We start from the raw sequence: 23,995 nt of genomic DNA, 5'->3' as shown, positions 1-23,995 counted from the left end.
GTTCACACTTCATATTTGCAGTTTTTAGCATCACGCGCAATGCGATATTAAGACTTTCATGAGTGGCACATTTTCATTATTCACTCTACTTTTCAGCACTGGATTCTTAAACTGATTTCTGATATATTTTGTGTTGAATGTGGAATTGGCGGCGGATCGGTGTGGTGGGCGCCGTGATCACTGGCTCCTCCGGATTATTCTCGCCTCCCTGGAAGCGCACGGTGCATGCGGACGCCGCATCCGTGCCCACTGATCCCTCCCAGCCGCACGGCGTCAGTCGGGAACGTCCGCAGACGCCCGTGTTCGATACGGATGGATCGGAAATCCGCGACATCAACGAGGACAACATTCCGCGGTCGGAGGAGCTCCAGCTGCGCAATGTCCAGGCCTTCTTCCGGCATGGAGCGCGTACCCCGTTGAGAATTCTGAAATTCCTGGATCAGGTGAATGCCGTTGAAACTTGTTCAATTTATTACCAACAAATTGTTCGTGGTTTGTGCATTATATTACTTTAAGATCTATTACTGGGTTACTAAAATTCTAGAAATATTAATTGATTTTTTATATACTCTGCTTTGACAACAGCTTTTACGTTTGTAAAACAACTCTCCATGAACTGATAAATCAAAAAAATCAAAATAATTCGAACTTAAATTGATTATGCTTATTTCGTGCCAGCAGACTGAGGAAATATGCGATCGCAACAAAAATCTGAAAAATATTTCGTTAGATTGTAGCGTAGTGGCTCGGTATATGGTTGAAGGTAGCACGAATGTTAATGTTTGGCCACATGCACTATGAATGTCTGTGCACATACACTCTGGCATTTCCTATTGATAGATTAAAATCAATTAATTTTTGGCAGATTTTAAAATGCTTTAATCTAATGTCTTTAATCTGTAGCCTGAATGGCCGAAGGAAAAGATGTTAGCCGATCCTCTATTTCCGGCGGTAACGTACACTGTACTGGATCTACACGGGCAGCAGGTTCCGGTTGGACCTTACGAAACCATGTATCAAAAAATACTGTTTAAGGTAAAATGTAAATATTTTTAGTTGATACTTTACATTGTACAGAGTACATATACAGTGTGCATTAAATCAATGTCTGTATTGCCGTAAGATAACTTTTTGATGTGCTCGCCAAATACGGTGTTTCATATACTTTTTCCAGTTACGGTGCTGGTACAAGTAATATGGTTCTGGTAATGTTTAATAGTCACAATTTATACCAGATTTTTTCTCCCGCAGTTCCGAAATATGGAAATAGTGAAGAAATGATCTTTAAGCAGTGTTAATTTCTGACCAGATATTGTTTTTTTTGTGGCAGGGCGGTTCTCCAGCCGGACAGCTGACTAAAACAGGTCCGAAAATTTAAAATGCCAAAAAATCGTTCTAACTAAATCAGCATCATATTGTAAGTTTTTATTGGTTGCTGTTTATAGGAAAGCTGCAAATGTACGAACTGGGTCAGCGATACCGGAAGCAGTACATCGAAGATCGCCGGCTGGTGCGACCGATATTTGACGCCACTCAAGTATAGTAGGCCTTTAACTGAATGTGTCTGTTACTTAAGAAAATTGAAAATACACTGCCTAGAAATTTTACTGAGCAATAGCTAAGTGAAACAAACAAGAAGCAAGTGCTATCACACTATTTTGTGACTACAGTGTAGAAAATTAGTGCAGAATACACTTATCGAGTAAAAATAATGTAAATGTACACGTGTAGGTATAGTAAATGCTACGGCAAAGTTATGTTCCGTACGAGTATAAGTAGTTTCGTAGGATAATGGCAGCATTGAGCCGAAGTTTAATGCCGTCCATGGCTCATTTGTGCATTTGGTTTAAACATGGATTAATCGATAATACTACTGAGCGTAAAATATTTTTGAATTTTTCTTCCTGTGGGCAGTTCTATGTTCCTTATTAAACGTACAAAGTTAGTTTTGAATAGGTATGATTAGGCTTCGGTATTCGGTACGTATTTACGGCTTTGTACAAGTTTCTAACACTAATGCAACATGCTTGTTCACGTTTATTCTTACATGCCGGAATTTTGTATGGAATTGTTTGTTCGATCTAGTATTCGTTCTACAAACATGACGAGAACGATTGAATCCTGTCGCTGGGTGTTAAGCGGAATGTTCGGCAACAACATTCGCCGCGGCGGTAAGTTATTCGTTTGGATAATAATTCATGTGCGAATCCATTTCGACAGCATCAACGATAATTCAGAAGGATGCATGTTCCTTATTATTGCAGACGCGATTATAATATATACCGAACCGGCTGAGCGGGAAATTCTTTATCCCAACCACACATTTTGCCTGCAGCTGAAAACGCTGAACAAGAAAGCCTTTAAAGCACTGGATGATCTTCCGGGACTGAAAAAGGATAGACTGGAAATGCAGAAACTGTTTAGTACGTACTGACGTCGTTTCGGTTATCGGTCGCAGTGTTTCCTGTGTTGATTTGATACCTGGGTAGCTCGTATCGGTCAGTGGGAGCGTTTCTTTTACAGATTATGCAGAGGAGAACAGCAAGAAAAATTTAAATTTTGTGGATTTACGAGATGAACTAATTGCGAGAGAGGTATGGAAGTATGGAGCAATGTGCTGTACATACCCTGCATATGCCGCTTTATTGATCTCCTGATTTTCTTATAGTTACTGTATGAATTTTTTACTAATTACAGTGCATCTACAAAGCCGGTAGTGAAGATTTTTAATATATTCATTGATATTAATTGAATTGCTAACTATTTGTTGCAAGTTGAATTATTGTTAGTAAAAGTTACTAAACTATTATTAGCTAATAAACTGGTGACCAATTTCTGTCCTTGATTTGTTCTGAATTTTATTAGCTAGACGTTCCACGATAAACAACGGCATTGTGTATGTTGTTGAATGTCAATAATTTTTGTAGTATATGGGCAGCTGTGGGTTGCTCGCAAGGATATACGAGTACTATGCTTCAAATGTTCTTAGTGCGACTTTAATAAAATACTGCACCCGCCAAATCAAAATTGATGTATTAGAATTAATATGAATATCAGACTTAATGTTTTCCTAAATAGTATTACGAGGATTTTGAATTTTTGATACACGCTTACCTGGTAAGCAGATTTTAAAATATTTTTTTACAGTATAATGACTGATGTAGGCAGCGTTCCACAACATCCACTGACTGTAAACTTGCTTCTTATCCCATTATCGTTAAACATTTTACGAAGTACACTACGTCAAAATACCCGTAATATTTTATGAAACTTTTAGGAATTCCGGTTTATATCTTCCGTATTTAACCTTATTTGAGCATGCTAGCATGGTGCTGTATAATTAATTTTGAAGGCGCATGGTCTGAAGTTGCCCGACATCATCGCCAGCCGCATGGCACAAATTGAATCCTACGCCGTCAAGATGCTAACCTTCATGGTATCGGATGCCACAGCCAAAATCCGACCCAATATCATGCGTCTGTTCTGCGGGCCGGTGCTGCACCTGATCCGCGACAATATCGACTACTCCCTGGAACAAGAGGACTACTTCCGGCTGCAACTCTACGCCTGTCATGATTCCATGCTAATGGCTCTCCTAGTGGCACTGGACATCTTCGACGATAAATGGCCGCCGTTCGGCGCGGATCTGGTGTTCGAGACATACGAGGATAAGAACGGGGACGCCTGGGTGCGCGTGGTGTATCAGGGAGCGGCGCAGCGCCTGCCGGGGAACGGCGGTGCGGAGTTGATTGCGCTGGACCGGTTTAAGCGGTTGATTGGCCGGTACACCATAACCATGGAGGTATGATGCACCATTGCCGAAAATTTGTCGCAATACCTGGTTAATTTTATGTGTTTTGTCAATGGAAAAAGAAAATAAATATTGCTAAAATATGTAATTCGTTTCCTTGCGTAAATAAAATAATTTGTTTTATTTCTCAGGTCTAGTAGAAAACTTCGTTAACGGACATTTATCTAAACTTGCTAGCATTTTTCCTCAATTAATTCTGAAATGTAAGTATTAGTTACCATCTGCATAGCTTACGCACTTTTTGAATAAAAGTGGTAGAACAGCGGCACGTGATTTCGTTATCAGCTTTACAAAGCTAACACAACAGAGACAATAAACTATGGGTATAACGGCGGAATATTAGCAAATATTTTTGATTTTACAATTGTCGTTTCGAAATAACCGCAATTTGAGTTTGTTGTCGCTGTCGTAGGAATATCGGGAAACTTGTCAGGATGTGGCCCGGACGGATGTGGCGCGAGCTGTGGGCGGAAGTAAATAGTTGAGTTGCGTTAATCGTGCTTGCTCGATAATGCTGCCAAGAAATGCTGATGTATTTCGCTTTTTAATACGATTTTATTTTCGCCATGGATTTTAATTTACCATGGTGTTGAATCGTTTTTTGGTGAGAAAGCATGGCTTATACCGGTACAAACTTTTTATTTGTCAGAAGTGATGTTAACGTTTGTTGTAGGAAACGTGAAAACGTGTATCCCGATATTTACACTGCAGTAAGTTCGTAGAACAACGGCAGATATGTTAAGGGCAAAGTCGGATATTTCGATAATTTGTAATGTTTTTGTCGAGAACCAGGCTTTAACACAGATTATTAAATTTTACTTCCTATAAATCATTTTTAGCAGTTTATTTGTAGCAGAAATCACCTGTTTTTATTATTCCCCAGATTTCTTAGGAGTTATGGCTCATATAATATTAATTGTTTGATCGTGGTGTTTAGTCGCTCGTGTGGTTGCTGTTCTGATTTTCTGACAATATTTCGCATAATAGCCGGAATATAGCACGGAAATGCTGACGATAAACATGCATGTTTATCGTCAGCATTTCCGTGCTATAGATTCGAGCCGACCAAATCAATCCAAGGTGTACACCTTGGATTGATTTGGTCGGCTCGAATCTGTTCTCAACAATTCACCGACAAGGAAAGTTCCTAACACGCATAGTGGCACGCAACTGTACTCGTAGGCTGGGAGATGCCGTCCATTGTGCGCCTTAAATTTCAAAAGATAATTTTAGATACGATACACCGGAAATGGTCCACTTAAGCCGGTAATTAGGCAATTATTTTTACACGCGTAACGGTTAAGAAACGACTCATTCGCATCAGATATGAGTAAGACATATTAACTATTAAGCCGATTATGGATTTTTTTTAATGAGCTGGCCAGGCGTATCAGAGAGCAGACTGGTGGAATCCGCGCAATGCATTTTCTGTTACAACGTTTTAGTGTAGAAATTCAGCGCGGTAATGCTGCTTGAGTAAGGAACGGTCGAGAAGCAGCATCAGCTAGATGGTTTGTTTTGATCTGCTACTTACCTAGTGTTTCGTTTTGAGTCGGTTTTCCTTGTGTTTGATAAGGAAATTATTTAATATCTTCAGTATTCTAACCTAGTAAAAGTCAAATATCTATATTCTTAAACCGCATTCTTGATTGATTAAAGGGGCCATGCGTGTTACCATATATACCGTATACAGCAAATTTAATATACAGATACACAAAGAACCTGTAATCAACTCTTGCACAATTTGTTAGTATTTGGCCGTATAAATTTCTTAGGAAATTTCGCTGTGTTTAACATCTTTTTCATAGGTGGACATGCTACCTTAAGCAAACGGAAACGCAAAGTAGATTATTAAATTAATCTACTTTAGTTATTGTTATTTCTGTAGCAGTTTTTAGGGAGAAGTACAGTACTGTACTCGTATTATGTTGTAAATTGTAACCTAAGAGTACGTATACAAGTATTGATGCAATATTATACCATGCTGTATTACGTATTACTGTATTACGTATACCGCGCTGTTCCTATTTATAGGCGTGTTGGTATTCCTAAACACTGTTCTTCAAACATATCTGACAACGAAAGATTTGTGTGAATATTTTAAAATTCGCCGAAAATATAATCGTTTCAGGCGAAGAAAACCATTAACCATGCATCCATTAATCTTGACGTAGATTTATTCAGCCCACATTTTGAGGGTTATGGCAAAATACAGATATTACGAATGACGTAGCGCAATTTATTTAATATTATATGAAGAATATGTGCGATACGGATACTGTGACTACTGCCTGATGTTACATTTTAATACTCGATCTTTCGATCCAAAAGTCTTAAAAATAATTTAATGTGGCAAAACTACAAAGAATCGCATCCAGCACCCTCTATAATTTCAGATCTCATAAGCGCTGTTGACCTTTAACACACCGGTGCATCACGAGATTGAATTCACCGACATTACTCTTTAACCGCATTAATTACAGACCGCTAAGTTGTATTGCGTCGGCAGTGCTTCCGCGCCGGTCCCTGCATTACCTGCATCCCAAATTAGCCTGCGTCGGGAATACCACATTTCATCTACCTTTGCACAAAAACGATACTTTTCAGCATCCGTATTGACAAAAGCTGTCTTGCCTGACAACACACCGACCGTTCCACGAATTCCCAACCCGCATCGTGTCCTAATTAGACGACGGTATCCCGCACTAATGACCGGTAAATAACCATACCCGCAGAACCAACGCATTTCCGGCCCTGGATGATGCGCAGTCACTTAGTCCCGCAAACGATCCTCCTCTCCTATTAATGTTCGACATAAAGCCCTATAAGAGCCGGCACGCACAACAAAGCCACTTGTCATTTGCAATTCACACAGCTATTACAGCTCTCGGCTTACGTTACCTGCATCTATATACTCAGAACAACTAACCACCAAAGTGTGACCTTTCCGTGGAAAAGGTCACCGGATCACGGCGGCTGCAAGATCCGGCCGCAGACGGCACGAGCGGGGTGCACAAGTTGCGAGACAAGATGGCGACATGGCACAGTGTGATGGCCATTGTGGCGTACGCGGTGTGCGGAGTGTACAGTCTCGAGCAGAAGGATATGGCGGTGGCGGCGGCCGAGGGCATCCCGGTGCACGAGGTGCCCAGTGTTATCCTGCTGGCGCCGGATCAATTGTCGGTGTTGAAGGTGCTGGGTGATCGGTTGAAAATGGTGAGTTGTAATGCTTTGGTGAAAAATTAATATTAATCATTTACCGTAACATATGCGTGGTAGTATTGAGTCACTGACGTTAAGTTTGGTCACGTGCATGCCGGTATGTACTGCGCGTTTAAAAATACACGTGCATATGAATTAAAGCGTGCTAGCCGTTTTGCTTTGTAGACATATTATCCGCGGTTTTTATTATGGTATTATTTGGTTTTAAGAACTAATGCCTGGAAGTGTTTTCCGAATAGTACAAATTTTATAAAGCACAATTATGTTTACCTCACAGTTTTCAATGACGATTATTTATGCGTAGGTAGTTTTGTTAATTTCATGAGCGACTTAGATTTAATTATAGGTATGGCCTTTGCCTGCAGTACGATTATAATAATTATGGCCTGCCACTGGATACTGTATTTTGTTGGGCCTGTAATATTCATTTAGGACATTTGTTAGTGTTTGGATAATTCGCTTAATTGTGAAACGAGTATGTGTGCATGTACGGGTGCCGCAGAATAATTTTTCGTATTAAAACCGAATCGTTTTCGATACTGTGTCTTGTATCTGTATTGCCTGGTCCCATTCTAATGGCTTGTTTCAGTTTGTCGTGCTGCCAAATATTCGTAAAAATAAGTCGCGTGGTTAATTTAATAATACGCCGGTTTTTTTTAGCACCACGTCGACACCGACCAATTCCTAATGGCCAATCACGACCCTGATGGCGAGGTGCTGGATGTCGATATGCCGGGAGTGATTGCTCAGAAGAAAGACAAAACCCCCGGCAAGCCGTTCAACGCCAACACGGACCCGGACGGCCGTTATAGTGCCATCGGCAACTGGGAGCACTTCCTTCCACCACTGAAGCGCCGCGCCGGAGGGAAACTGTGCTACATCAATCCCATCGCTTGCTTCGGCCGTCGCCAACGGGAGGCGGCTAATTAATGTGACGACCGGCATGCAACATGCTTTGAAACTGAGACAACTACGACAGAAGTATTTGTAGCCGTTCCTTTTTTACCGCGGGACTAAAAATTATTTATTTTGATTGTTTTCCTTAGGACGTTGGGCATAATTATCTTTATACCGGGCAATAAATATCCCCAAAAGCAGTTTTCACGCAAATCTTACACGGCCTATGATGCCTATCATCATTAAAAACAACAGAATAACGAATACAATAATCAGGACTTGCGACGAGCCAAACATCATGAATGGGAAAATCGTTCAAAGTAATATTAATATTTTACGAATTATTACCAAAGTGCAATATTAACCCCAGCTGGCCATTATCAGAGATATGACTATTACACAAACACGGCTCTAACATTCTTTGTCTTAATTGTTGTACGCGCTATCCACTATACGCGCGCTATCGCCCTCCACATTATCCATGTACTGGTACCATATTCATATCCTCATTGGTACCGCGTGTTGTACTCATAATATCTACGTCTGTTTGCCTACTTCCAGTAGAATTTTATTCTTCCATTGCAAAATAGCATTTGCTTCGCGTCTAGACTAATGGTTCTCTAATTAAATTCATAGCCGCGTAAGACAATTGTTACCGGCTTTTCGCGAAAATTTTCTGTGAATCGATGCGAAAATAAGAGCCAAGCGGTAGATCGTTCTGTGAAAAGCTAGACGGGTACCCAAAGCAGCTTGTATTTAATTACTGTACTTCAGCACAGTCTTCTAGACAAAGCCATTCAAATATTACAGTGATATATTGAATTTGAACAAAGTACTTCAACAAAAGTTTTCATGACCAAATCTGTCAAATATGGCAGTTACACTTTACTCGTAAAATATCGGCTAACAAATATTCGTAAAATATCGGCTAACAAATGTACGAGGCAAGCGACAACTCTTTCCCATCGCTTTAGAAAATCACCTCACTTTCCCTGCTGCATTTTTCCCGTATGCAGGCGCTCACGTGATACTTGATTTCAGCCGTTTCACGTCTAAACCGGTTTGCAGCTACAGTTGATTGCGCAACTGATAACGAGTACAGAGAAGAGCGCGGCAGGTGAGATTTTATCGCCGGCTCAGTAAGCTCTCATTACAATGGATACGACAGCATGCACTCACTGACTACGGTATTCCGTTCATGATCGGATACACAAAATTTTAAAATTCATTAGTAAGTAGTAGTGCCGTCAGTAACAAATCTGGTCAGTTTTTTCCCAAAATTTGTCTTCCGGTGAATATAAGGTTTTAGTGTTGCTGAAGTTGCAGTAAAAACGTTTGTTGCTTAATCGGTAATAGACTGATAAGCACTTTAAAGCAGTAAAAAACGATATGAATTTATGAGTTCCGGGATCACTGATGACTGCTACATTCATAAATCTCTACAGAAACCACACATAAATCTCTGCATATAGATCTCTAAAAAAATCAAAAACCTAAACTTCATAAAAACTAACCTGTACAGGAAATAAATTTACAAGGCAAGTATTCATTAATCGTTAATAAGCGCTTTCACGAACTCGAACCGAAAACTTCCAAAATTTGGCAAAAAAAATGAGATAACCCCGACTGATGCTTTCGGCCACTGATTCTCAAGAATTATTTGATTTCTTCATTCTTCTCTTCTGCACCCGTTCCTTCTCGCGGTCACGCAATGCATCCATAAAAGAAGACTCGGTGAGCACGCGTCCTCCCGCAGTGGAAAGGCGGGCATCTTTGGGAAGGCGCACTTTGGGCGGTCGAGATGCAAGCAAAGCGTTTCCGACATTTAATGCTGTTTCTGCCGCGCTTTCCGTTGGAATGTATCCAGCCGCCCTCTCTCGCATCGATTTCATATACCACTGCACATCTGCCCGAGATAACGAGTAGATCTCTTTCAAGTTTTTTTCGATATTATCAAATTGTTTTTTGAACATTTCGTCGGCAGAAGGGACAACTGTGACAGCTGGTGCTACTTCCTTTGTGTTCAGCAATTTGCAAACTTCACTCGGTTCAAAAGGAAAAATACCCGCACGCCGAAAGCCCGAAATAATATTCTTTTCTAAGTTGAACAGAGGAAGGATCTCCACGAGGTGAAGCGCGAAGCACTGCTTATCTACCTAAAATCCATAAATAACATGAGCAATACTGACAATTTTCAAATTTTGAGGCGGTTTGGGAGAATAATGTTCAGGCACAGAATTAACCATAAAAACATTCGAATGCTTGTGTGACCTACCTTCGTGGAAACTTGCATGGACACAGACCGCAAATAGTTGCGCCATCGCTTTTTAACAGGCCCAAATCCGCTAACGTCAAGGGGTTGTAAGTGGCTAGTTTGGCCAGCTGGCAAGCAGATCACCTTGATGTCCTTACAGTTCTCGGTGCAATCCATTAGAAACCGCAGGTTGTTCAGATGAGAAAAATGCCCATCGACAAAAATAACATTCTAAAAGTGTAAAATAAAATTAGTAAGCATTGCTTATCAATAGGTACATTCGAAATCACAATAACCGGATTGAGTAAAAAACTCTTAACTCATTTACGTAGCTATCCGTTTAACTCAATCTACGAAAGTAATGACAACAAAGATTACCCGCCATTATTCTGAATGCTTTACTTCACTGTTGCACTCGCCTTTTCGATTATCATGTTGGGAAAGATTTCTTTTCGGACATAGTCGGCAAAAATTTCTTCGTCCATACTTCCAGAATGGTTGTACGAGATATAGCAGCGGTCCGCAGTACCAGCTATGCGTGAATGTAAATGCTGCATACCAGCAAAAGCACAAGTGGCCGCAAATTAATCCATCCGCTCTTCCACAAAACAGCGTCGAAACAACATCTCGGTCCGAACCATCAGCATAAGAAAGAATCTCTTTCTGACCTCGCGGAGCATACACTTTTAACTTTCTCTGCCAATGTGAATCCGCTCTCATCCAAATTAAAAGTCCCTCGGATCGGAGAGATATCCAAAAGCGTGCAGTTCACTGAGCGTCGTTACCCATTCTGTGCAGTTCTCCACTGTCCACTCTCTCGCCTTTTTCCGATCTCTTGCGTGCGTTATTCGTATGGAGATTTCCGGGTGCCGGTGTAGAAAAGCCCGATGCCAGGTGTCCGTCATGCGCGCCTTCTTGTGGATAGCCTGAAAACATAAAATAAAGAAAGCGTCAATAAATATATGATTATAATGCACTTAACATTCGGCTGCACGCGCAAATATTTTCATAAGGAATCGTCCCTGAATTACGTTAACAACGCATCGGTGGGTTAAGGGGTGCCAAAAGTGACGGCCTCGTAGACTCGACATACGAAAACCCGTAACAAACAGAGGGGGAGGGGTCAAATTTTGCAGAAAACGTGCGTACATACATAGTTTATGCATAGTCTCTAATGCGTGAAAATATTTACTGAACTGAGTTGACTTTTCAGCCATTTTCAATAGATTAAAGTGACACTAGTTTTAGAATTAATACCTTTATTTATCGCTGCCACTTCCACAACTTTCTTAAATAATGGCTTGTCCAGCGGGACCCCAGCTTTTGCTAATGCCATAAGGAGATCAGCAAAATATTTTTCCTCCGAATCAGAAAACTTCCTCGACTGGTATCCAAGAATACCAGCATGCTCCCCTTTCAGCTTGTAGCGCAAAGTGGTCCTTTCAACCCCACACTGCCGCGCTGCCGTTGTTATTGGCACTCCGCTTCTGCATGCACGTATAGCTGCTTCCATGCCCCCTAATTGTTCTGGTAGGTCCGCATTCTGATCTCGAGATTCTACAGGTGGCAAACCGGGTAAATCTAAGTCGCACTCCGATGGCAAATAGTAATCATTTTCAGGATACCCGACTGATCCAGAAGGTACGCTTTCGTCACTATAGCTGCCAGTATTTTGAGCCATGAAAGGAAATAAAGGATAAACACAAAGGCAAAAGACAAAATATAAAAAATTCGCACTTATCTATCAGAAGGATAGTCAGTGAATCAATGAAAGTGACAATCAATGAGCGCATGCTAATCGTATCCATTGTAATGAGAGCTTACTGAGCCGGCGATAAAATCTCACCTGCCGCGCTCTTCTCTGTACTCGTTATCAGTTGCGCAATCAACTGTAGCTGCAAACCGGTTTAGACGTGAAACGGCTGAAATCAAGTATCACGTGAGCGCCTGCATACGAGAAAAATGCAGCAGGGAAAGTGAGGTGATTTTCTAAAGCGATGGGAAAGAGTTGTCGCTTGCCTCGTACCCTTTACATCATCGATGCTGCCAGGAAGAAGGCGTTACACAGCATTTCCACTATAGCTCATAGGTCTTAACATTTTCACAGGTCTTAAAATGTTTTCCAGCGTCTGACTTGTTACGACCTGTACATGATCTATCACCGTCCGCGCTTCTACTGCGGGAGGGCTGCGTTTCATGGCTTCGGCCTCCTGCTGCCGTTGAATTTCGTTCCGTCGTTGATCGAACAACCGGCGTAGTTTCTGAATGCGAGAGGAATCCGTGCCGGCTTCGGCCTGAGAGTCCAGATAGGACTGAAAGTCCGCCTCGACTTTCATCTGCCTCTGGAGGGCCGCGATATCCTAGCTTTCTTTCTCCTTGGCGAGGTCACGGGCAATGTTGTCACGGCTCTTATGCAGTTGTTGCGATGAAAAACTGAACCGAGGAATGGGGCCGGTCAAGTACCAATACAGCATGGTTTCCGTAGAGAACGGATTGGCCTTTAAAGCCGCTTTGTCAAAGACATCGGAAAGGTCACTGGCGAAGGTTGCATCTTTCTCAATGGATGCACTCCACACTTGATTAAGCGTTGCAAATAGCTCGATGGCCAGGATGAGTACTATGCTAAGTTTACTCATCTTGTCCCAATTAAGAATCTGCCTTAGCGGCCAATGTTTCAAATAAACCGTAAACTGGGCACGCGGTTATGTTACCGATGTTCTAAGTTAAGCAGAGATTAAGAGAAAAACACCATAGGTTTTTCATGATTATTCTGTCGCAAGCTACATATTTATAGTTGAGTTACGAGGCGGCGATTGTGCAAAGGAAGGGGATAGATATCCGCAAACTGTGAAAGATGCCACGCATCCAGCTTTGCGATTACGTATATTGTTTCATCAAAAGATTGTTGGACCAGCCGAAATTTTTAAAGTTTTGTTTGGGTTGCATCAATGGAAACGCGGTCAGCAGCAGCGTTTCCATTGATGACCGCCAGACAATATCTTTGCCTCGACACCGTTCTTAGGCGTTGTTGGATGGCTGAAATGCTCTATCGAAAATGAATGGCTAACATGCGAAAAAGCACTGTTTTTTTTTAAATTGCAAAATTTTATTAGTACAACATGCTAATAAAACACTACTCCGTCAAACATACGGCGCTAACCCAAAAGCTGCTTTTTCGTGAAACGTACAGTGTACAGTATATGAGTTGAAACAACAGATAACAAGTAACAAATACCATAACCAGCAATACATTAAGTCAAAGATCATGATTATGGGAAATACTTAAAACACAGTAATATTTTACGAATTCTTGTCAAAATTATTTCGATATCAACGCCACCAGACCGTTGTCACATAGAAATTATGGCGATTACACAAACGCTACTCTACGGCAGCGATTTTAATTTTGTCCGTTAAATGTTGTACGTGCTATCCATATCCTCGTTGTCTTGCTCTCTTGGCACCGGTGTTTGATACCGCTCTGATTTGTGAAGTTGCCGCACAAAGTATCCGGTTACACAGAGAACAATCGCGAAATTCAGCACCCCAACTACAGTAGCCGTTACAGCAGTCTCGTAATGGCTGATACGGACAGGTTCCTCTGTGTTGGAATAAAATCATTTTAAGCCAAGAATGCACACACATACAAAGTACTATGATGATATCTGTGCACTGCATAGTGTATGTTTGGTCATCGCACTGAAAGTTCATATTCCTTATTTACGAAATAACAACAACGTCGTTCTGGTTCTTTAATTAAATTTCTAGCTCGCTTAAAATTACCACGAGTTCTCCGTGAAACCAGCTGAAAACTGGTTCAAAAAAGAACTGGGCATGACATCATCCTGCCAAAAACGGGACACGGAGTTGAACACATATTTCAGAATAACGCACGTAGGTACGAATATTGCTGTTATTTTATATTACAGAATTTAATTCTGTAATATACTAGAAAAATGCACGTTAGCGTGCATTGGCAGACCGGAGCGTGACTTACCAAGCCCCGGTCACCGGCCCCGAAAAATTTGGTTTTTTGCAGGAAGACAGAGTAATTTTTTGGTATACTCAAAAAGGTATTTTCATCGGCGACGGTTAAGTGGGCGTGGCAAAATTTAATTCCAGTGCATTAATACATACAGCACTATGTACTGGGAATACCGAAATAGTGTACCGTACAATGTCAGAGGTTTGTGACCAATACGTGTGATCAAAGTCAGATCCTTCTAAAAATTACTATGGAAATTATCGAGAAGAATTATGTAGTACAGTGCTAGTTTGTATTGGAATATAAGAATGCGCCCCGCGATATACGTAGTATCATACGTCATGAGTGTTGGCGCAAATACAAAACGCGTTATCACTAATCACTAGCTTTACAAGTTTTGTTAAGTTGTTCGCGATTATTAATAGCAGTAATTTTCAGAAGAATTTTTAGAAGGATCGGACTACTGACAACACGTATCTGTTGCCACTATTACGGTGTTCCCGATACATACTGTTGCATGTATTGTGCAATGGAATCGAGTTTAGCCACGCCCTCTTAACCATGGCCGACGAAAATAATTTTTTTACGTAGTTTTTTTTAAGTAAGTAGGTTTCCACAAGATGCACGAGGTAGGGGACGCACGGACGAGGATGAGCGTACAAGTACGCGGCCCAAGGTTACTATTTTAACCATAAATTAAACGAAAACCCATGCCAGTCCTGGGTTTCGCCATCATGACCATTATGACCTACTATTTCAGCGACGGTAGCATAGGGAACAGGAGTAAAATTTTCAGAAGGAAATTTTTGTCGGGAGCCATTTATTACAGTTGATCAGACCGATGTGAATTGTTGAGAAGCAAAGAATATTACGAGTATTTATGTAGTGAAGCTGCGCTGGATCACGGCAGTCAAAAATGACGACAAAGCGGTGAGCTTCTAGATTTCGTACAGACCCCCAGCAACAGGCACCACAAGTGGCATTAGGTTAAATATCCTGAGGTCATAGCGTTATCCCGTAAAAGTCTTTTGTAACGGAAACAATTCAAGGGTTGCAGTGCCGCTGCGTATTCTGTAGCCGAGACGCCATGGGCAACGGCAGCGAACCACGATGTCGTAGACCACTGGCTGCGACTGCATCACACCGGTCAGCTGCATGATGCCGCAGTCTCACTTCCATATCCAACTTCCGTAACGCACTTCCGTAACACACTTCCGTAACAAACTTCCGTAACGAACTTCCGTAACGGATTTTCGTAACGGACAGAAATCAACCATTGCATTGGTCTTGAATATAGAGGACCTTCGCTACGCTCCGGTCGAAAATAACAGCAATATTCGTCTGAGAATTTCCAAGTAAGACCATCTGCCAACGAAGAAACATTGGCTACCACGTCTGTCGTGTTAGCAGCGGTATACAGGCGTGTTACAACCAAACATCTGTTTATGAACATAATCTTGAAAAGCTACAGGATCAAACCGCCCCCTCGCTTCCAACGCGCGGGGTGGATTGAACACGGTTCCGGCACTCTGCAGCGGTAGACTCGCTGCCAGTACGGGCATAAGTTCAGGCTGCTTCTTGGCTACCACCGTGGGCGGGTGACGCTTCATGGCTTCGGCCTCCTGCAGACGCTGAATCTCGTTTCGGCGCCGATCGAACAGCCGGCGTATTTCCTGAATGCGAGGGGAGTTGGTGCCGGCCTGTAAATCCAGATAATTCTCAAAGGCCGCCTCTGTGTTTACATCTTCTACAAGCCATGCTGTCCCGATCGCTAAAACTGCTTGGGAGCTCCCTCTTGCAGCACGATATCCATATTTCTGTACTGTACGAAATTCTTTTATTATTTACGAAAAGCATACTGACCGTAAATCCACATATTCATCTTGGTGCCTTTGACATCCAGCGTGATATTCTGTAGGAGATTTTGATACCGAAGGGTCGCCAACATATCATCAGCATTGAGTGAGGTCACGTTGATGCCGATCGACACAATTACCACAGCTGCAAGATTAAAACGGCTGTCTGCTTTTAGGTCACATGTGTAAAAAATTTATAAATGTGTTTAACAAACCACGAAATCTTTTCTCTGAGAATAACGCTAATATTGTTATTCTGCAAGTAACCCTCTGATATGAAGAGACGAATGGGCTCACTCACATTTGCTTATGGGCGGTTCGGCATTTGAATGGACCGCTAACAGATTGTTCCCCATATCATACCGATTGTTAATGGCGTGAATGAAGCGCTGAATCTGCTGCAGCCACCCGTCCGTAACTATACCAAAGATAAAGCGATTATGGAAGGCTGTTTGTTTGTCATTGGTCCAGTTCGCCACAGTGGGCATCAACATCAACGAGGTATCGTAGATCTCTTGTACCAAATCGACAAAGGTAGTGCGCGCAAACCATTCCGGACAACACGTGGACAAAACGTTATACAAGCACCAAGCAAACACTCCCGTTCGATTCTGCAGCTCGAACATCAACGCGGCGGTGGCATACCGCGCCGTGTAATTGGAGCACCACGCCATAACCATAGCCAAATCGCTTGTATTGGTAATTCTGACAGTAGAATTGATGCGCGCGATGAAGCTCTCGTAATCCTTCGCATTGCTTCCAAAATCAATCAAGCTGGTTGACAGGCGCTGTTGGATGGTTGAGATATTCTGACGACTTACAGTCGCCATATTCTGGATAACCTCTGTCATGCGCCGTAAGAACCAGGCATGCGCGGTGTTGTTAATGACTTCCTGTACGGTGAGAAAGGTCACTATCCCCAGCTGCTGCGCATCCTGTCCGTAGTCGTACAGACTGGTCATCGTGGCCGCTTCGATACATTGAATTTTATTGGTAAGATCCTCCTCCAGCGCACTATGCCACTGTTCTGCAACGACTTCCATGTCGTCCACGGTGTAGGATGACAAATTCTTAATGTCCTTTTGGCTGGCGTTGTTGGCACTCCAGTCCACGACGTGCATGTAGCTGTCTAGCGGATCGTATTTGCAGTCCGTTGCCCAGTCGCTGGCGGCGGATGCCACTGTGGAATTCTCAATGTGACCACTAAGGTTGAAGTTGACGAAGAAGTTGACCATCAGCCATTCGTAACGGCCAGTTTTGTTGACGAACCCGGTTGGACCAAAGGGCAACTTCTGATTCGCTGCACAATAATGTAAGGCTGAACATCGTCACCCCAGAGCCTTGGCATGTTCTATATATAATATGGTTGATTTATTACTGTACGTATTCTCTTTAATATGCCTGAAGTTTATCTGCATGCCTGCAGTTTATCTTAAGTTTATTATTTTAAACTTGCAGGAAACGTACCGTATAATACTGAGACGAAAACCCCCAAAAGAAAGGAAAACGTTTCAAGAACGCCTCTGTGAGACATTTTATTTTGGTGGTATCGTCCACTGTTTACTCGCGAGACATTCGCAAAGCTGTTGCAGCGTTTATTTGCAGACTGATTTTCATGCCGGTAATTGAATACTGAGATTATTCCGTTATGGAGATTTAACTGACATCTAAAGTACCATGAAGTTTTTAAAGCAGTAAACTCCAGTACGCTGCTTCCTCGCATGCATACTAACTGTGAGCGAAGAGTCGTTCGGCAAATAGAGCAATCATGCAGCTCACCACATATTTCACATTGCAGTGCGTAAATTGCTTGGTGTCCTGCCACTTGGGCCACCTGACATTTGGGCCACCTGACATTTTGGCCACCTGACACTTGGGCCACCGCACATTACGGTCTCTTGTAACTCTTCTTCCCCTGTAGTTTTTATGTTTCTCAGTTTTCTTAGGTTTCTTAGGTTTTTAGCTCCATGTATTAATTGCAATTTTGATCAAATAGAAATCTGATCAGGAAGATGTTTGATAAGTAAAAGGAGGCGGAGTAAATTCAACGGCAACTGCTGACATCGTCAGTGCGTGAGTTCGATTTACTTGCAGAGTGCAGTGATCGAACCCATGCAGCCCGTGTATCCGCTTATATGCCTACAAATACTCCATAATATTAATGCACGCTCGTTTTCGAATCTTGTGTACTTACTCGTACGTTGTTATTGCTGCAAGTTGCAGAACTTTTATTATTAAGCCAATATTTAAAGAAGCTATCATTCAAATATTTTATTACGTTTTCCTGTATTTGAAAGTATTGGTGGCCCAAACGTACGGTGGCCCAAGTGTCAGGTGGCCCAAATGTCAGGTTGCCCAAGTGTCAGGTGGCACAAATGTCATGGCGCCAATTGCTTTGCCTAACCGCGTTCGATCCTCTGACACACGTAATCGCCACTGCGCCCGACCCTGTGCAAGAGTGCTTAACAGATTGCAAGGATAAGGGATTGTACATATTCTGCGGGGATTTCCTGTTTTGTCAAGCGAAATAGTCGAAAGCAGAACGGCCCACACACGATCACTTTAAGAATTAATTTACTCTAATCGCCGGCCGGTTTCTCCGGAAATGCTCAACGGAAATATAATAAAAGTGAATTATACAAAATAAGTATAGTAATTTTGTACATCGTATTAAAGCGTTGCATAGCAACAGGCGAACACCTATGATGCACAAACTTTAGCTCATATTGCACTTCATCGAAGATTAAGCTCACAGGGAACACTCTGAACTTCATCCGAGACGACGCGTCGTCACACCTAATACGCTAATCGCGTACAGCACCAAATAAACCACAGTTAGGAGAGCAAATAAACCAAAGAAGACGGATTACGATGATTACTGCGGTTATGCTTAATTTTACAGCAATTTAATATTACCGTAACACCCCCAAAGATACTTTGTAAAATTTTAAATCCACGAAATTTCGGTCTCAGCGTGTAGGAACTACAGGCTGCACAATCCCGTCCACTCTGGCTTCCTGAACTGAATTCCAGTTTTGTGTTTTGCTTCGGTGGTTAATTATAGGTGGTATCAAAATCATCATCGGGCTCTGGTTCTTTCGGAACGGGAAGTTGGTACCGCTCCGACTTGCGCAGTTGACGCACAAAGTACGCAGTAACGCCAAGAGCGGTAACAAAATTCAGTACGCCGACGATAGTGGACGCTAAGGCCGCCTCGTAATGGCTAGTATCCACGGGGTCTTCTGCATTTCAAGAAAATTTTGCTGTACGTACTTGAAAAATACTGTAATTAATGTATTTTTTACTGTCGACTAGAATAGAACATGAGAATTTAATCAGAAGTTAGGACATAGGCCACTTGCCATAGAGCCATAAAATGTGACTGGCATTGTTAAATATCAACGTGATGTTTTGCAAAAGATTCTGGTAGCGCAACGTCGTCATAAATTCGTCGGTGTTAATCCCTGATGTCACGATGGCCAGGGACACAATAACGACCGCTGTCAACGACAAACATTCATAAAAACGACAAAATTACAGAAATCTGGAAGTGTTCGTACATGTGCTCATCGGCGGCTCCGACGGTGCGTGAGTCGCCCAAAAGTCACTACCCACCGAGACCGAGTAATTATTGGCTAGCAAGTGAATAAAATCCTGTATCTGCCTCATCCATCCATCGGTAACCAAGCCCCAGATAAAGTACCGCGAAAAGTCACCCTCGGTGTCCGCTGTCCAGGCCGTAGTCCAATTCTGTTTGGCTTGTACTGCTGTCATATTGTAAATGTCCTGCAGCAGCTCGGCCACCGCCGTATTAACAAACAGATGATCACAACAAGTGCGCAGTACCCGATTGACCACCGCAGCAAAAGCGGCCGTGCGGTTATTGGGGTCAGTCAATACCGCCGCTGTTGCATAATACGCGGTGTAGTTCGCGCACACTGCCAACACATGCGTTACGTCCGTGATGTTGTTGACCGTCAGGTTGGTGCTCAGCGCCGCCAGGTCGCTGATGCCGTTGCCGGTCAGGCCTTGAATGAACTGGTCGCCAGCGCTCATGGTAACATTGCGTTCCCAGGCCATAAACCGTACACTGGCTGTTATGCGCCGTACCATCCAATCGCGTAGCGTATTCTCAATGGACGTGTTCAGCATGACTGTGACGTTGAGCACCTGCTGGGCAAAATCCTGGACAATGATCTGCATAGCGCTGTTTATACAGTCTAGCCGCTTCTGTTTGTCACTGATCAGGGCTTTCAGCCACAATCCGGCGATGAATTCCACGTCATCCGAATTGTATAGAGTTACATTCCCGAACGTCCGTTGGCTGTTGTTGTTCATGCTGATATCAACAGTTTTCAAATACGTGTCGATGTCGTCCCATTTGCAGTTTTTCGCCCAGTCCTGAACGGCTGTGGAAATCGTAGAATTCATCGCGTATCCGGTCAGGTTAAAGTTGACGATAAAGTTAACCGCTAGGCGGTTGCCGTTCGTGGCATTGATACTTCCAGTAGGACCAAAGGGCACCGTCTGTTTAGCTAAAAGATATATGATTGCGATTTTGTTAAAGGTCACTGTTGATAAATGCTCGCTGCTATTAATTTTATTCCAAACGTACGATGCAGTTCTAAGTCATTTATCTATTGCTATTGACGGATATCTCTCTTGCTTGAAATTTCGTGCTTTCGTTAAGGTAGTAAACTCCGACGAACTAAGAAACCTAAGAACCTCATGTATGAATACAACCAGACGGTAACGATAAGATATCTTAAATACAGTTATGTAGGTACCGTATTTACACGATATTATGGGACAGAGAAATCCCCTGGACCGCTCGCAATATAGGCGTCGGCTCCATTGATATCAAAGGAACCGACAGCCAGTGCGGGCGGTCCTGGGGATTTCTCTGTCCCTTAATATCGTGTAAATACAGTACTACTTACCGGATATACTGCAGCCACAAAGTAGCAAAACATAACACAACCAAAACACTTCCAATACGCACCACATCTCTCAGGCATCTCGGAGCTCAGTTTACTTGTATAACCAGTTGCTTCGGATTATTATCGTGATAGGTCCATCAGAAATCCAGGAAGTTCTTATTAAAAAGCAATGGTCTGAGGCGAAACGGTGTAAAGGCCACTTTAAGCAACAATCGCTTAAGCATAATAATAATGATATTGTTTCAATTCTAACAGTGTTACAATAAGCTCGACATACTCCCTGCATCAATAAACTACAATTTTGATATTTCTCACAAGTTTTGCATAATGTAGGCATTTAAGCGATGCGAAAAGAGATAGGTGTGAACTCTGTACTGTTCGCAATCGCTGGCTGCATTGGGCTGTCTTCTTCTGCGCTATTAACATATTAGACAAAAAACTGAACCTCAGCCATAATCCCCTCGAACAGCCGGAATATTATTAATTATGCCTGTTTTGGTTTTGCAGCGTTGGAAAACTGTACTTAGCAACAGTTTATCACTTATAAAATAATGTTTAGTGCACTTAAATGTTTACCGTTAACACACAGTCAAATGTCCATACGTTATTACTAATAATTAGTCGAATGTATTTTTATGCGAACTAGGCTGAAGCTTGCTCGGTAGATGTTGTTATGTTAGCCAGGTAGGGTCGTCTCTAGTGCGGCACACCTTAACGCAGATTGAGCGGATCAGGCAGGAAAAATATCTTTTTTTTGCTTTAGGCTATGACAGTATTTCAACAACAGTACAATATTTCGAAATAATCTTATTTTTGGGGCGATGGAAGAAGCCAGTAAGTTGCTATTTCATGTTTTCCCTTAATAGCAAGCACGCCTCTTGCTTTGACAACGAACTGGGGAAATTGTTCCAGCAGAAGTTGGCTTTCGGGGCTGAGATGAATACGGCCGGGTGTACCGTGGCTGCACATTCGGGAAGCCATGTTAACTGTGTCACCAAATCTAAAACAAACGATACATGTTCTGGGCTGTAGCTAGTGTAATCAAAAACAATATTAAAGTTTTTTGTGTCACCTGAGGACAACTGATACGAGTCAAATACGCATTATCGGAGAAGTAAGAGAGTATCACTGCTTTCAAAGCGTGCACAACGGGCGCCCACTTACAAGCAATAACGGGGTCGTTTCAGCCCCATTAATCCTGCAGCACAGGGACCTACAATAATATTATTCCACAACTCACACCCAAGTGATTGCCATGGTGGCGTGCTACCCGAATGAATCCCCGTTTTAAACCGCAGATTTTGCAGAAAGGTCAGTTTCGGCTGAAGTTCCATAAGTCTGCAGGCAAAGGCTGCAATGCGCTCGATATGGTTTAATCCGATTCGTTCCGGGATTCCGCTAGCTACCTATAGGAAACTGGCTATACGCGCCTTTCTACAAATGCATGAGTCTGCGAATTCTGCAATAAAAACTGGGCACAAGTATAATTTCGTCTCACATTACCACAAACGAAGCAGTGACTGCTTCCACTTTATAAACGTTGCACTCGTTTGTCAACTTATCAATGCAGACTTCCGCTGCTGATGTAACAGCAATCGTCATCTCAGGTAGGTTGATCTCAACGAAGTCAGCGAATCCATGTAAATCGGTAAACAGAATGGTGGCGCATTCGAAATATTCAGGTAGAACTTTATCACCTGCCCGAAGCTGTTTGGCGATAGATCTACAAGCAAAGGGAACGGTAACCCAACTTGTTTTATATAAAAACAAGGGCTATGGCTATTTTGCCTATACGAGTAGCTGGAATAATAATCAGGCTATTTTGCCGCACACTCGGTAGGAAGAGGTATTACACTCTTTGTCTCAATTTGCGCGGCGACTCGCCGACGAAATTGCTTGGCTATTTTCCCGCAGTGCATTACAAATTAACGATGGTTTTGTAGTGTTCTAAATTTCTTTGCAGAAGACGAGGACCCTAAGAAAATCTAAGAAGTGCTACAAATCTAACTCAGAAATCCCAAGACAAGCGGTAGTGTATAGTAGTAGAATAGTGGTTTAAATTTACTGATGAAAATGGCGTAGTGGGTGCTGGCTGGCAGTACAAAATAGCCACAAAGCATGTAACCGCAGTGTGCGGCAAAATAATCGGCAGGTTATTTGCCGACCATACTGCGCCAAAAAGCCACTCTGAACAAATTAATCCTGTATTAAGAGTTCGGTTCACTTGTACCGTGGTAAGATTCGATTTATAATTGCGTCGCATCTATCTGTTTCTTCTATCAGTTCGGCGGTCCTCTTTGTAACTTGATATTCCAGTTCGGTTGAACAGTTTTCCATCCCTGCACAGATTTGGTCAAAGAGCGTAGTATTCCTGTCCTGTGCAGCCAGCAGCGGATTGATAGTGTCCAGAGCACGGATTAGACTTTTTATGTCTGGTCGCTGTAGCGGATCCTGAGCGATGCACGACCGCAGTATCACTTCGAATTCAGGCAAACACGAGAAAATTGTTGTCCCAGAAAAAATTTCGTACAGACTTTCTTCAGCTACACAGAACGTTGAGAGGCTAATGTTATCGAAACGCCCACACATTCGTAAGTTGCCTTACCTTGGGCATATGATCTAATTTTCTCTAAAAGCTTTCCCATTGTCAGTATGTCAAACAAGATTAGACCACAGGAGTAAATGTCAACCATTCGCAAGGAACTGCTGTCGACCGTACTCCTTTTTTCGGGTGGTAACCAACAGAAGGATTCCCAAGTAAGTATGGATATACCGTACTGCCTGCAAGAGCCAAATGGTCGTAACGGTTTCGCATTTAGAAAAGTGAATCGTTATAATGTGGACATTGTACAGATAATAGAACTTGGACAAAATCATGAGCCAGCGAAGTTAGCAGTGCCGCATCCCTGCACGCGTAACTGTCGAATGTATCCGGCAGCGCGCCCCGTGATGGGCATTCCATTACCGCTGAAATCCAGTAGATTCCCTTAGAATTTGTTATGGCAAGTCCAACAAACTGGCAAATATTGA

At 42.5% G+C, this 23,995-nt stretch overlaps 5 protein-coding genes and 2 long non-coding RNA genes across 9 annotated transcripts; 2 read left to right on the top strand and 5 right to left on the bottom strand.

The window, feature by feature from the left end:
• Positions 1–22: 22 nt before the first annotated feature.
• Positions 23–4,563, top strand: LOC129586569 (lysophosphatidic acid phosphatase type 6-like). Its single transcript, XM_055479878.1, has 9 exons — positions 23–443; positions 904–1,035; positions 1,331–1,364; positions 1,446–1,542; positions 2,086–2,171; positions 2,265–2,423; positions 2,524–2,594; positions 3,353–3,802; positions 4,224–4,563. Exons 1-9 carry the CDS (start codon positions 138–140, stop codon positions 4,290–4,292), a joined length of 1,404 nt encoding a protein of 467 aa, XP_055335853.1. The 5' UTR covers positions 23–137; the 3' UTR covers positions 4,293–4,563.
• Positions 4,564–6,650: 2,087 nt separating this feature from the next.
• On the top strand, positions 6,651–8,202 carry LOC129586604 (uncharacterized). The gene is made up of 2 exons (XM_055479929.1): positions 6,651–7,027; positions 7,694–8,202. Exons 1-2 carry the CDS (start codon positions 6,842–6,844, stop codon positions 7,961–7,963), a joined length of 456 nt encoding a protein of 151 aa, XP_055335904.1. The 5' UTR covers positions 6,651–6,841; the 3' UTR covers positions 7,964–8,202.
• A 1,111-nt stretch (positions 8,203–9,313) lies between these two features.
• LOC129586602 (uncharacterized) lies at positions 9,314–10,733 on the bottom strand. The gene is made up of 3 exons (XM_055479927.1): positions 10,604–10,733; positions 10,206–10,415; positions 9,314–10,086 (listed from the first exon to the last, which is right to left on the bottom strand). The coding sequence occupies exons 1-3, from the start codon at positions 10,667–10,669 to the stop codon at positions 9,580–9,582; spliced, it is 783 nt and encodes a 260-aa protein (XP_055335902.1). The 5' UTR covers positions 10,670–10,733; the 3' UTR covers positions 9,314–9,579.
• A 2,623-nt stretch (positions 10,734–13,356) lies between these two features.
• On the bottom strand, positions 13,357–17,714 carry LOC129586636 (uncharacterized). Its single transcript, XM_055479963.1, has 4 exons — positions 17,493–17,714; positions 16,327–17,325; positions 16,033–16,170; positions 13,357–13,785 (listed from the first exon to the last, which is right to left on the bottom strand). Exons 1-4 carry the CDS (start codon positions 17,557–17,559, stop codon positions 13,598–13,600), a joined length of 1,392 nt encoding a protein of 463 aa, XP_055335938.1. The 5' UTR covers positions 17,560–17,714; the 3' UTR covers positions 13,357–13,597.
• Positions 17,715–18,696: 982 nt separating this feature from the next.
• LOC129586560 (uncharacterized) lies at positions 18,697–21,439 on the bottom strand. Of its 3 annotated transcripts, none has more exons than XM_055479860.1 (4): positions 20,966–21,439; positions 19,586–20,560; positions 19,388–19,525; positions 18,697–19,267 (listed from the first exon to the last, which is right to left on the bottom strand). In XM_055479860.1, exons 1-4 carry the CDS (start codon positions 21,030–21,032, stop codon positions 19,080–19,082), a joined length of 1,368 nt encoding a protein of 455 aa, XP_055335835.1. In that variant the 5' UTR covers positions 21,033–21,439; the 3' UTR covers positions 18,697–19,079. The 3 variants fall into 3 exon arrangements, with proteins under 3 accessions (XP_055335835.1, XP_055335836.1, XP_055335837.1); XM_055479861.1 differs by having other exon boundaries at positions 21,028–21,439; XM_055479862.1 differs by lacking the exon at positions 18,697–19,267 and having other exon boundaries at positions 19,397–19,525; positions 19,641–20,560.
• Positions 21,440–21,691: 252 nt separating this feature from the next.
• LOC129586630 (uncharacterized) lies at positions 21,692–22,495 on the bottom strand. The gene is made up of 3 exons (XR_008690160.1): positions 22,236–22,495; positions 22,130–22,178; positions 21,692–21,965 (listed from the first exon to the last, which is right to left on the bottom strand). It is a non-coding gene; the product is annotated as an uncharacterized LOC129586630 (long non-coding RNA).
• A 65-nt stretch (positions 22,496–22,560) lies between these two features.
• Positions 22,561–23,966, bottom strand: LOC129586629 (uncharacterized). The gene is made up of 3 exons (XR_008690159.1): positions 23,571–23,966; positions 23,196–23,508; positions 22,561–22,688 (listed from the first exon to the last, which is right to left on the bottom strand). It is a non-coding gene; the product is annotated as an uncharacterized LOC129586629 (long non-coding RNA).
• Positions 23,967–23,995: the final 29 nt, after the last annotated feature.

This window comes from Paramacrobiotus metropolitanus, unplaced genomic scaffold, assembly GCF_019649055.1.
Source record: "Paramacrobiotus metropolitanus isolate TYO unplaced genomic scaffold, Prichtersi_v1.0 Parri_scaffold0000021, whole genome shotgun sequence".
In the NCBI taxonomy this organism is placed as follows: Eukaryota; Metazoa; Tardigrada; class Eutardigrada; order Parachela; family Macrobiotidae; genus Paramacrobiotus; species Paramacrobiotus metropolitanus.
Note: the sequence above shows the minus strand (reverse complement) of the source record. Positions and strands in the feature narration are given on the sequence as shown.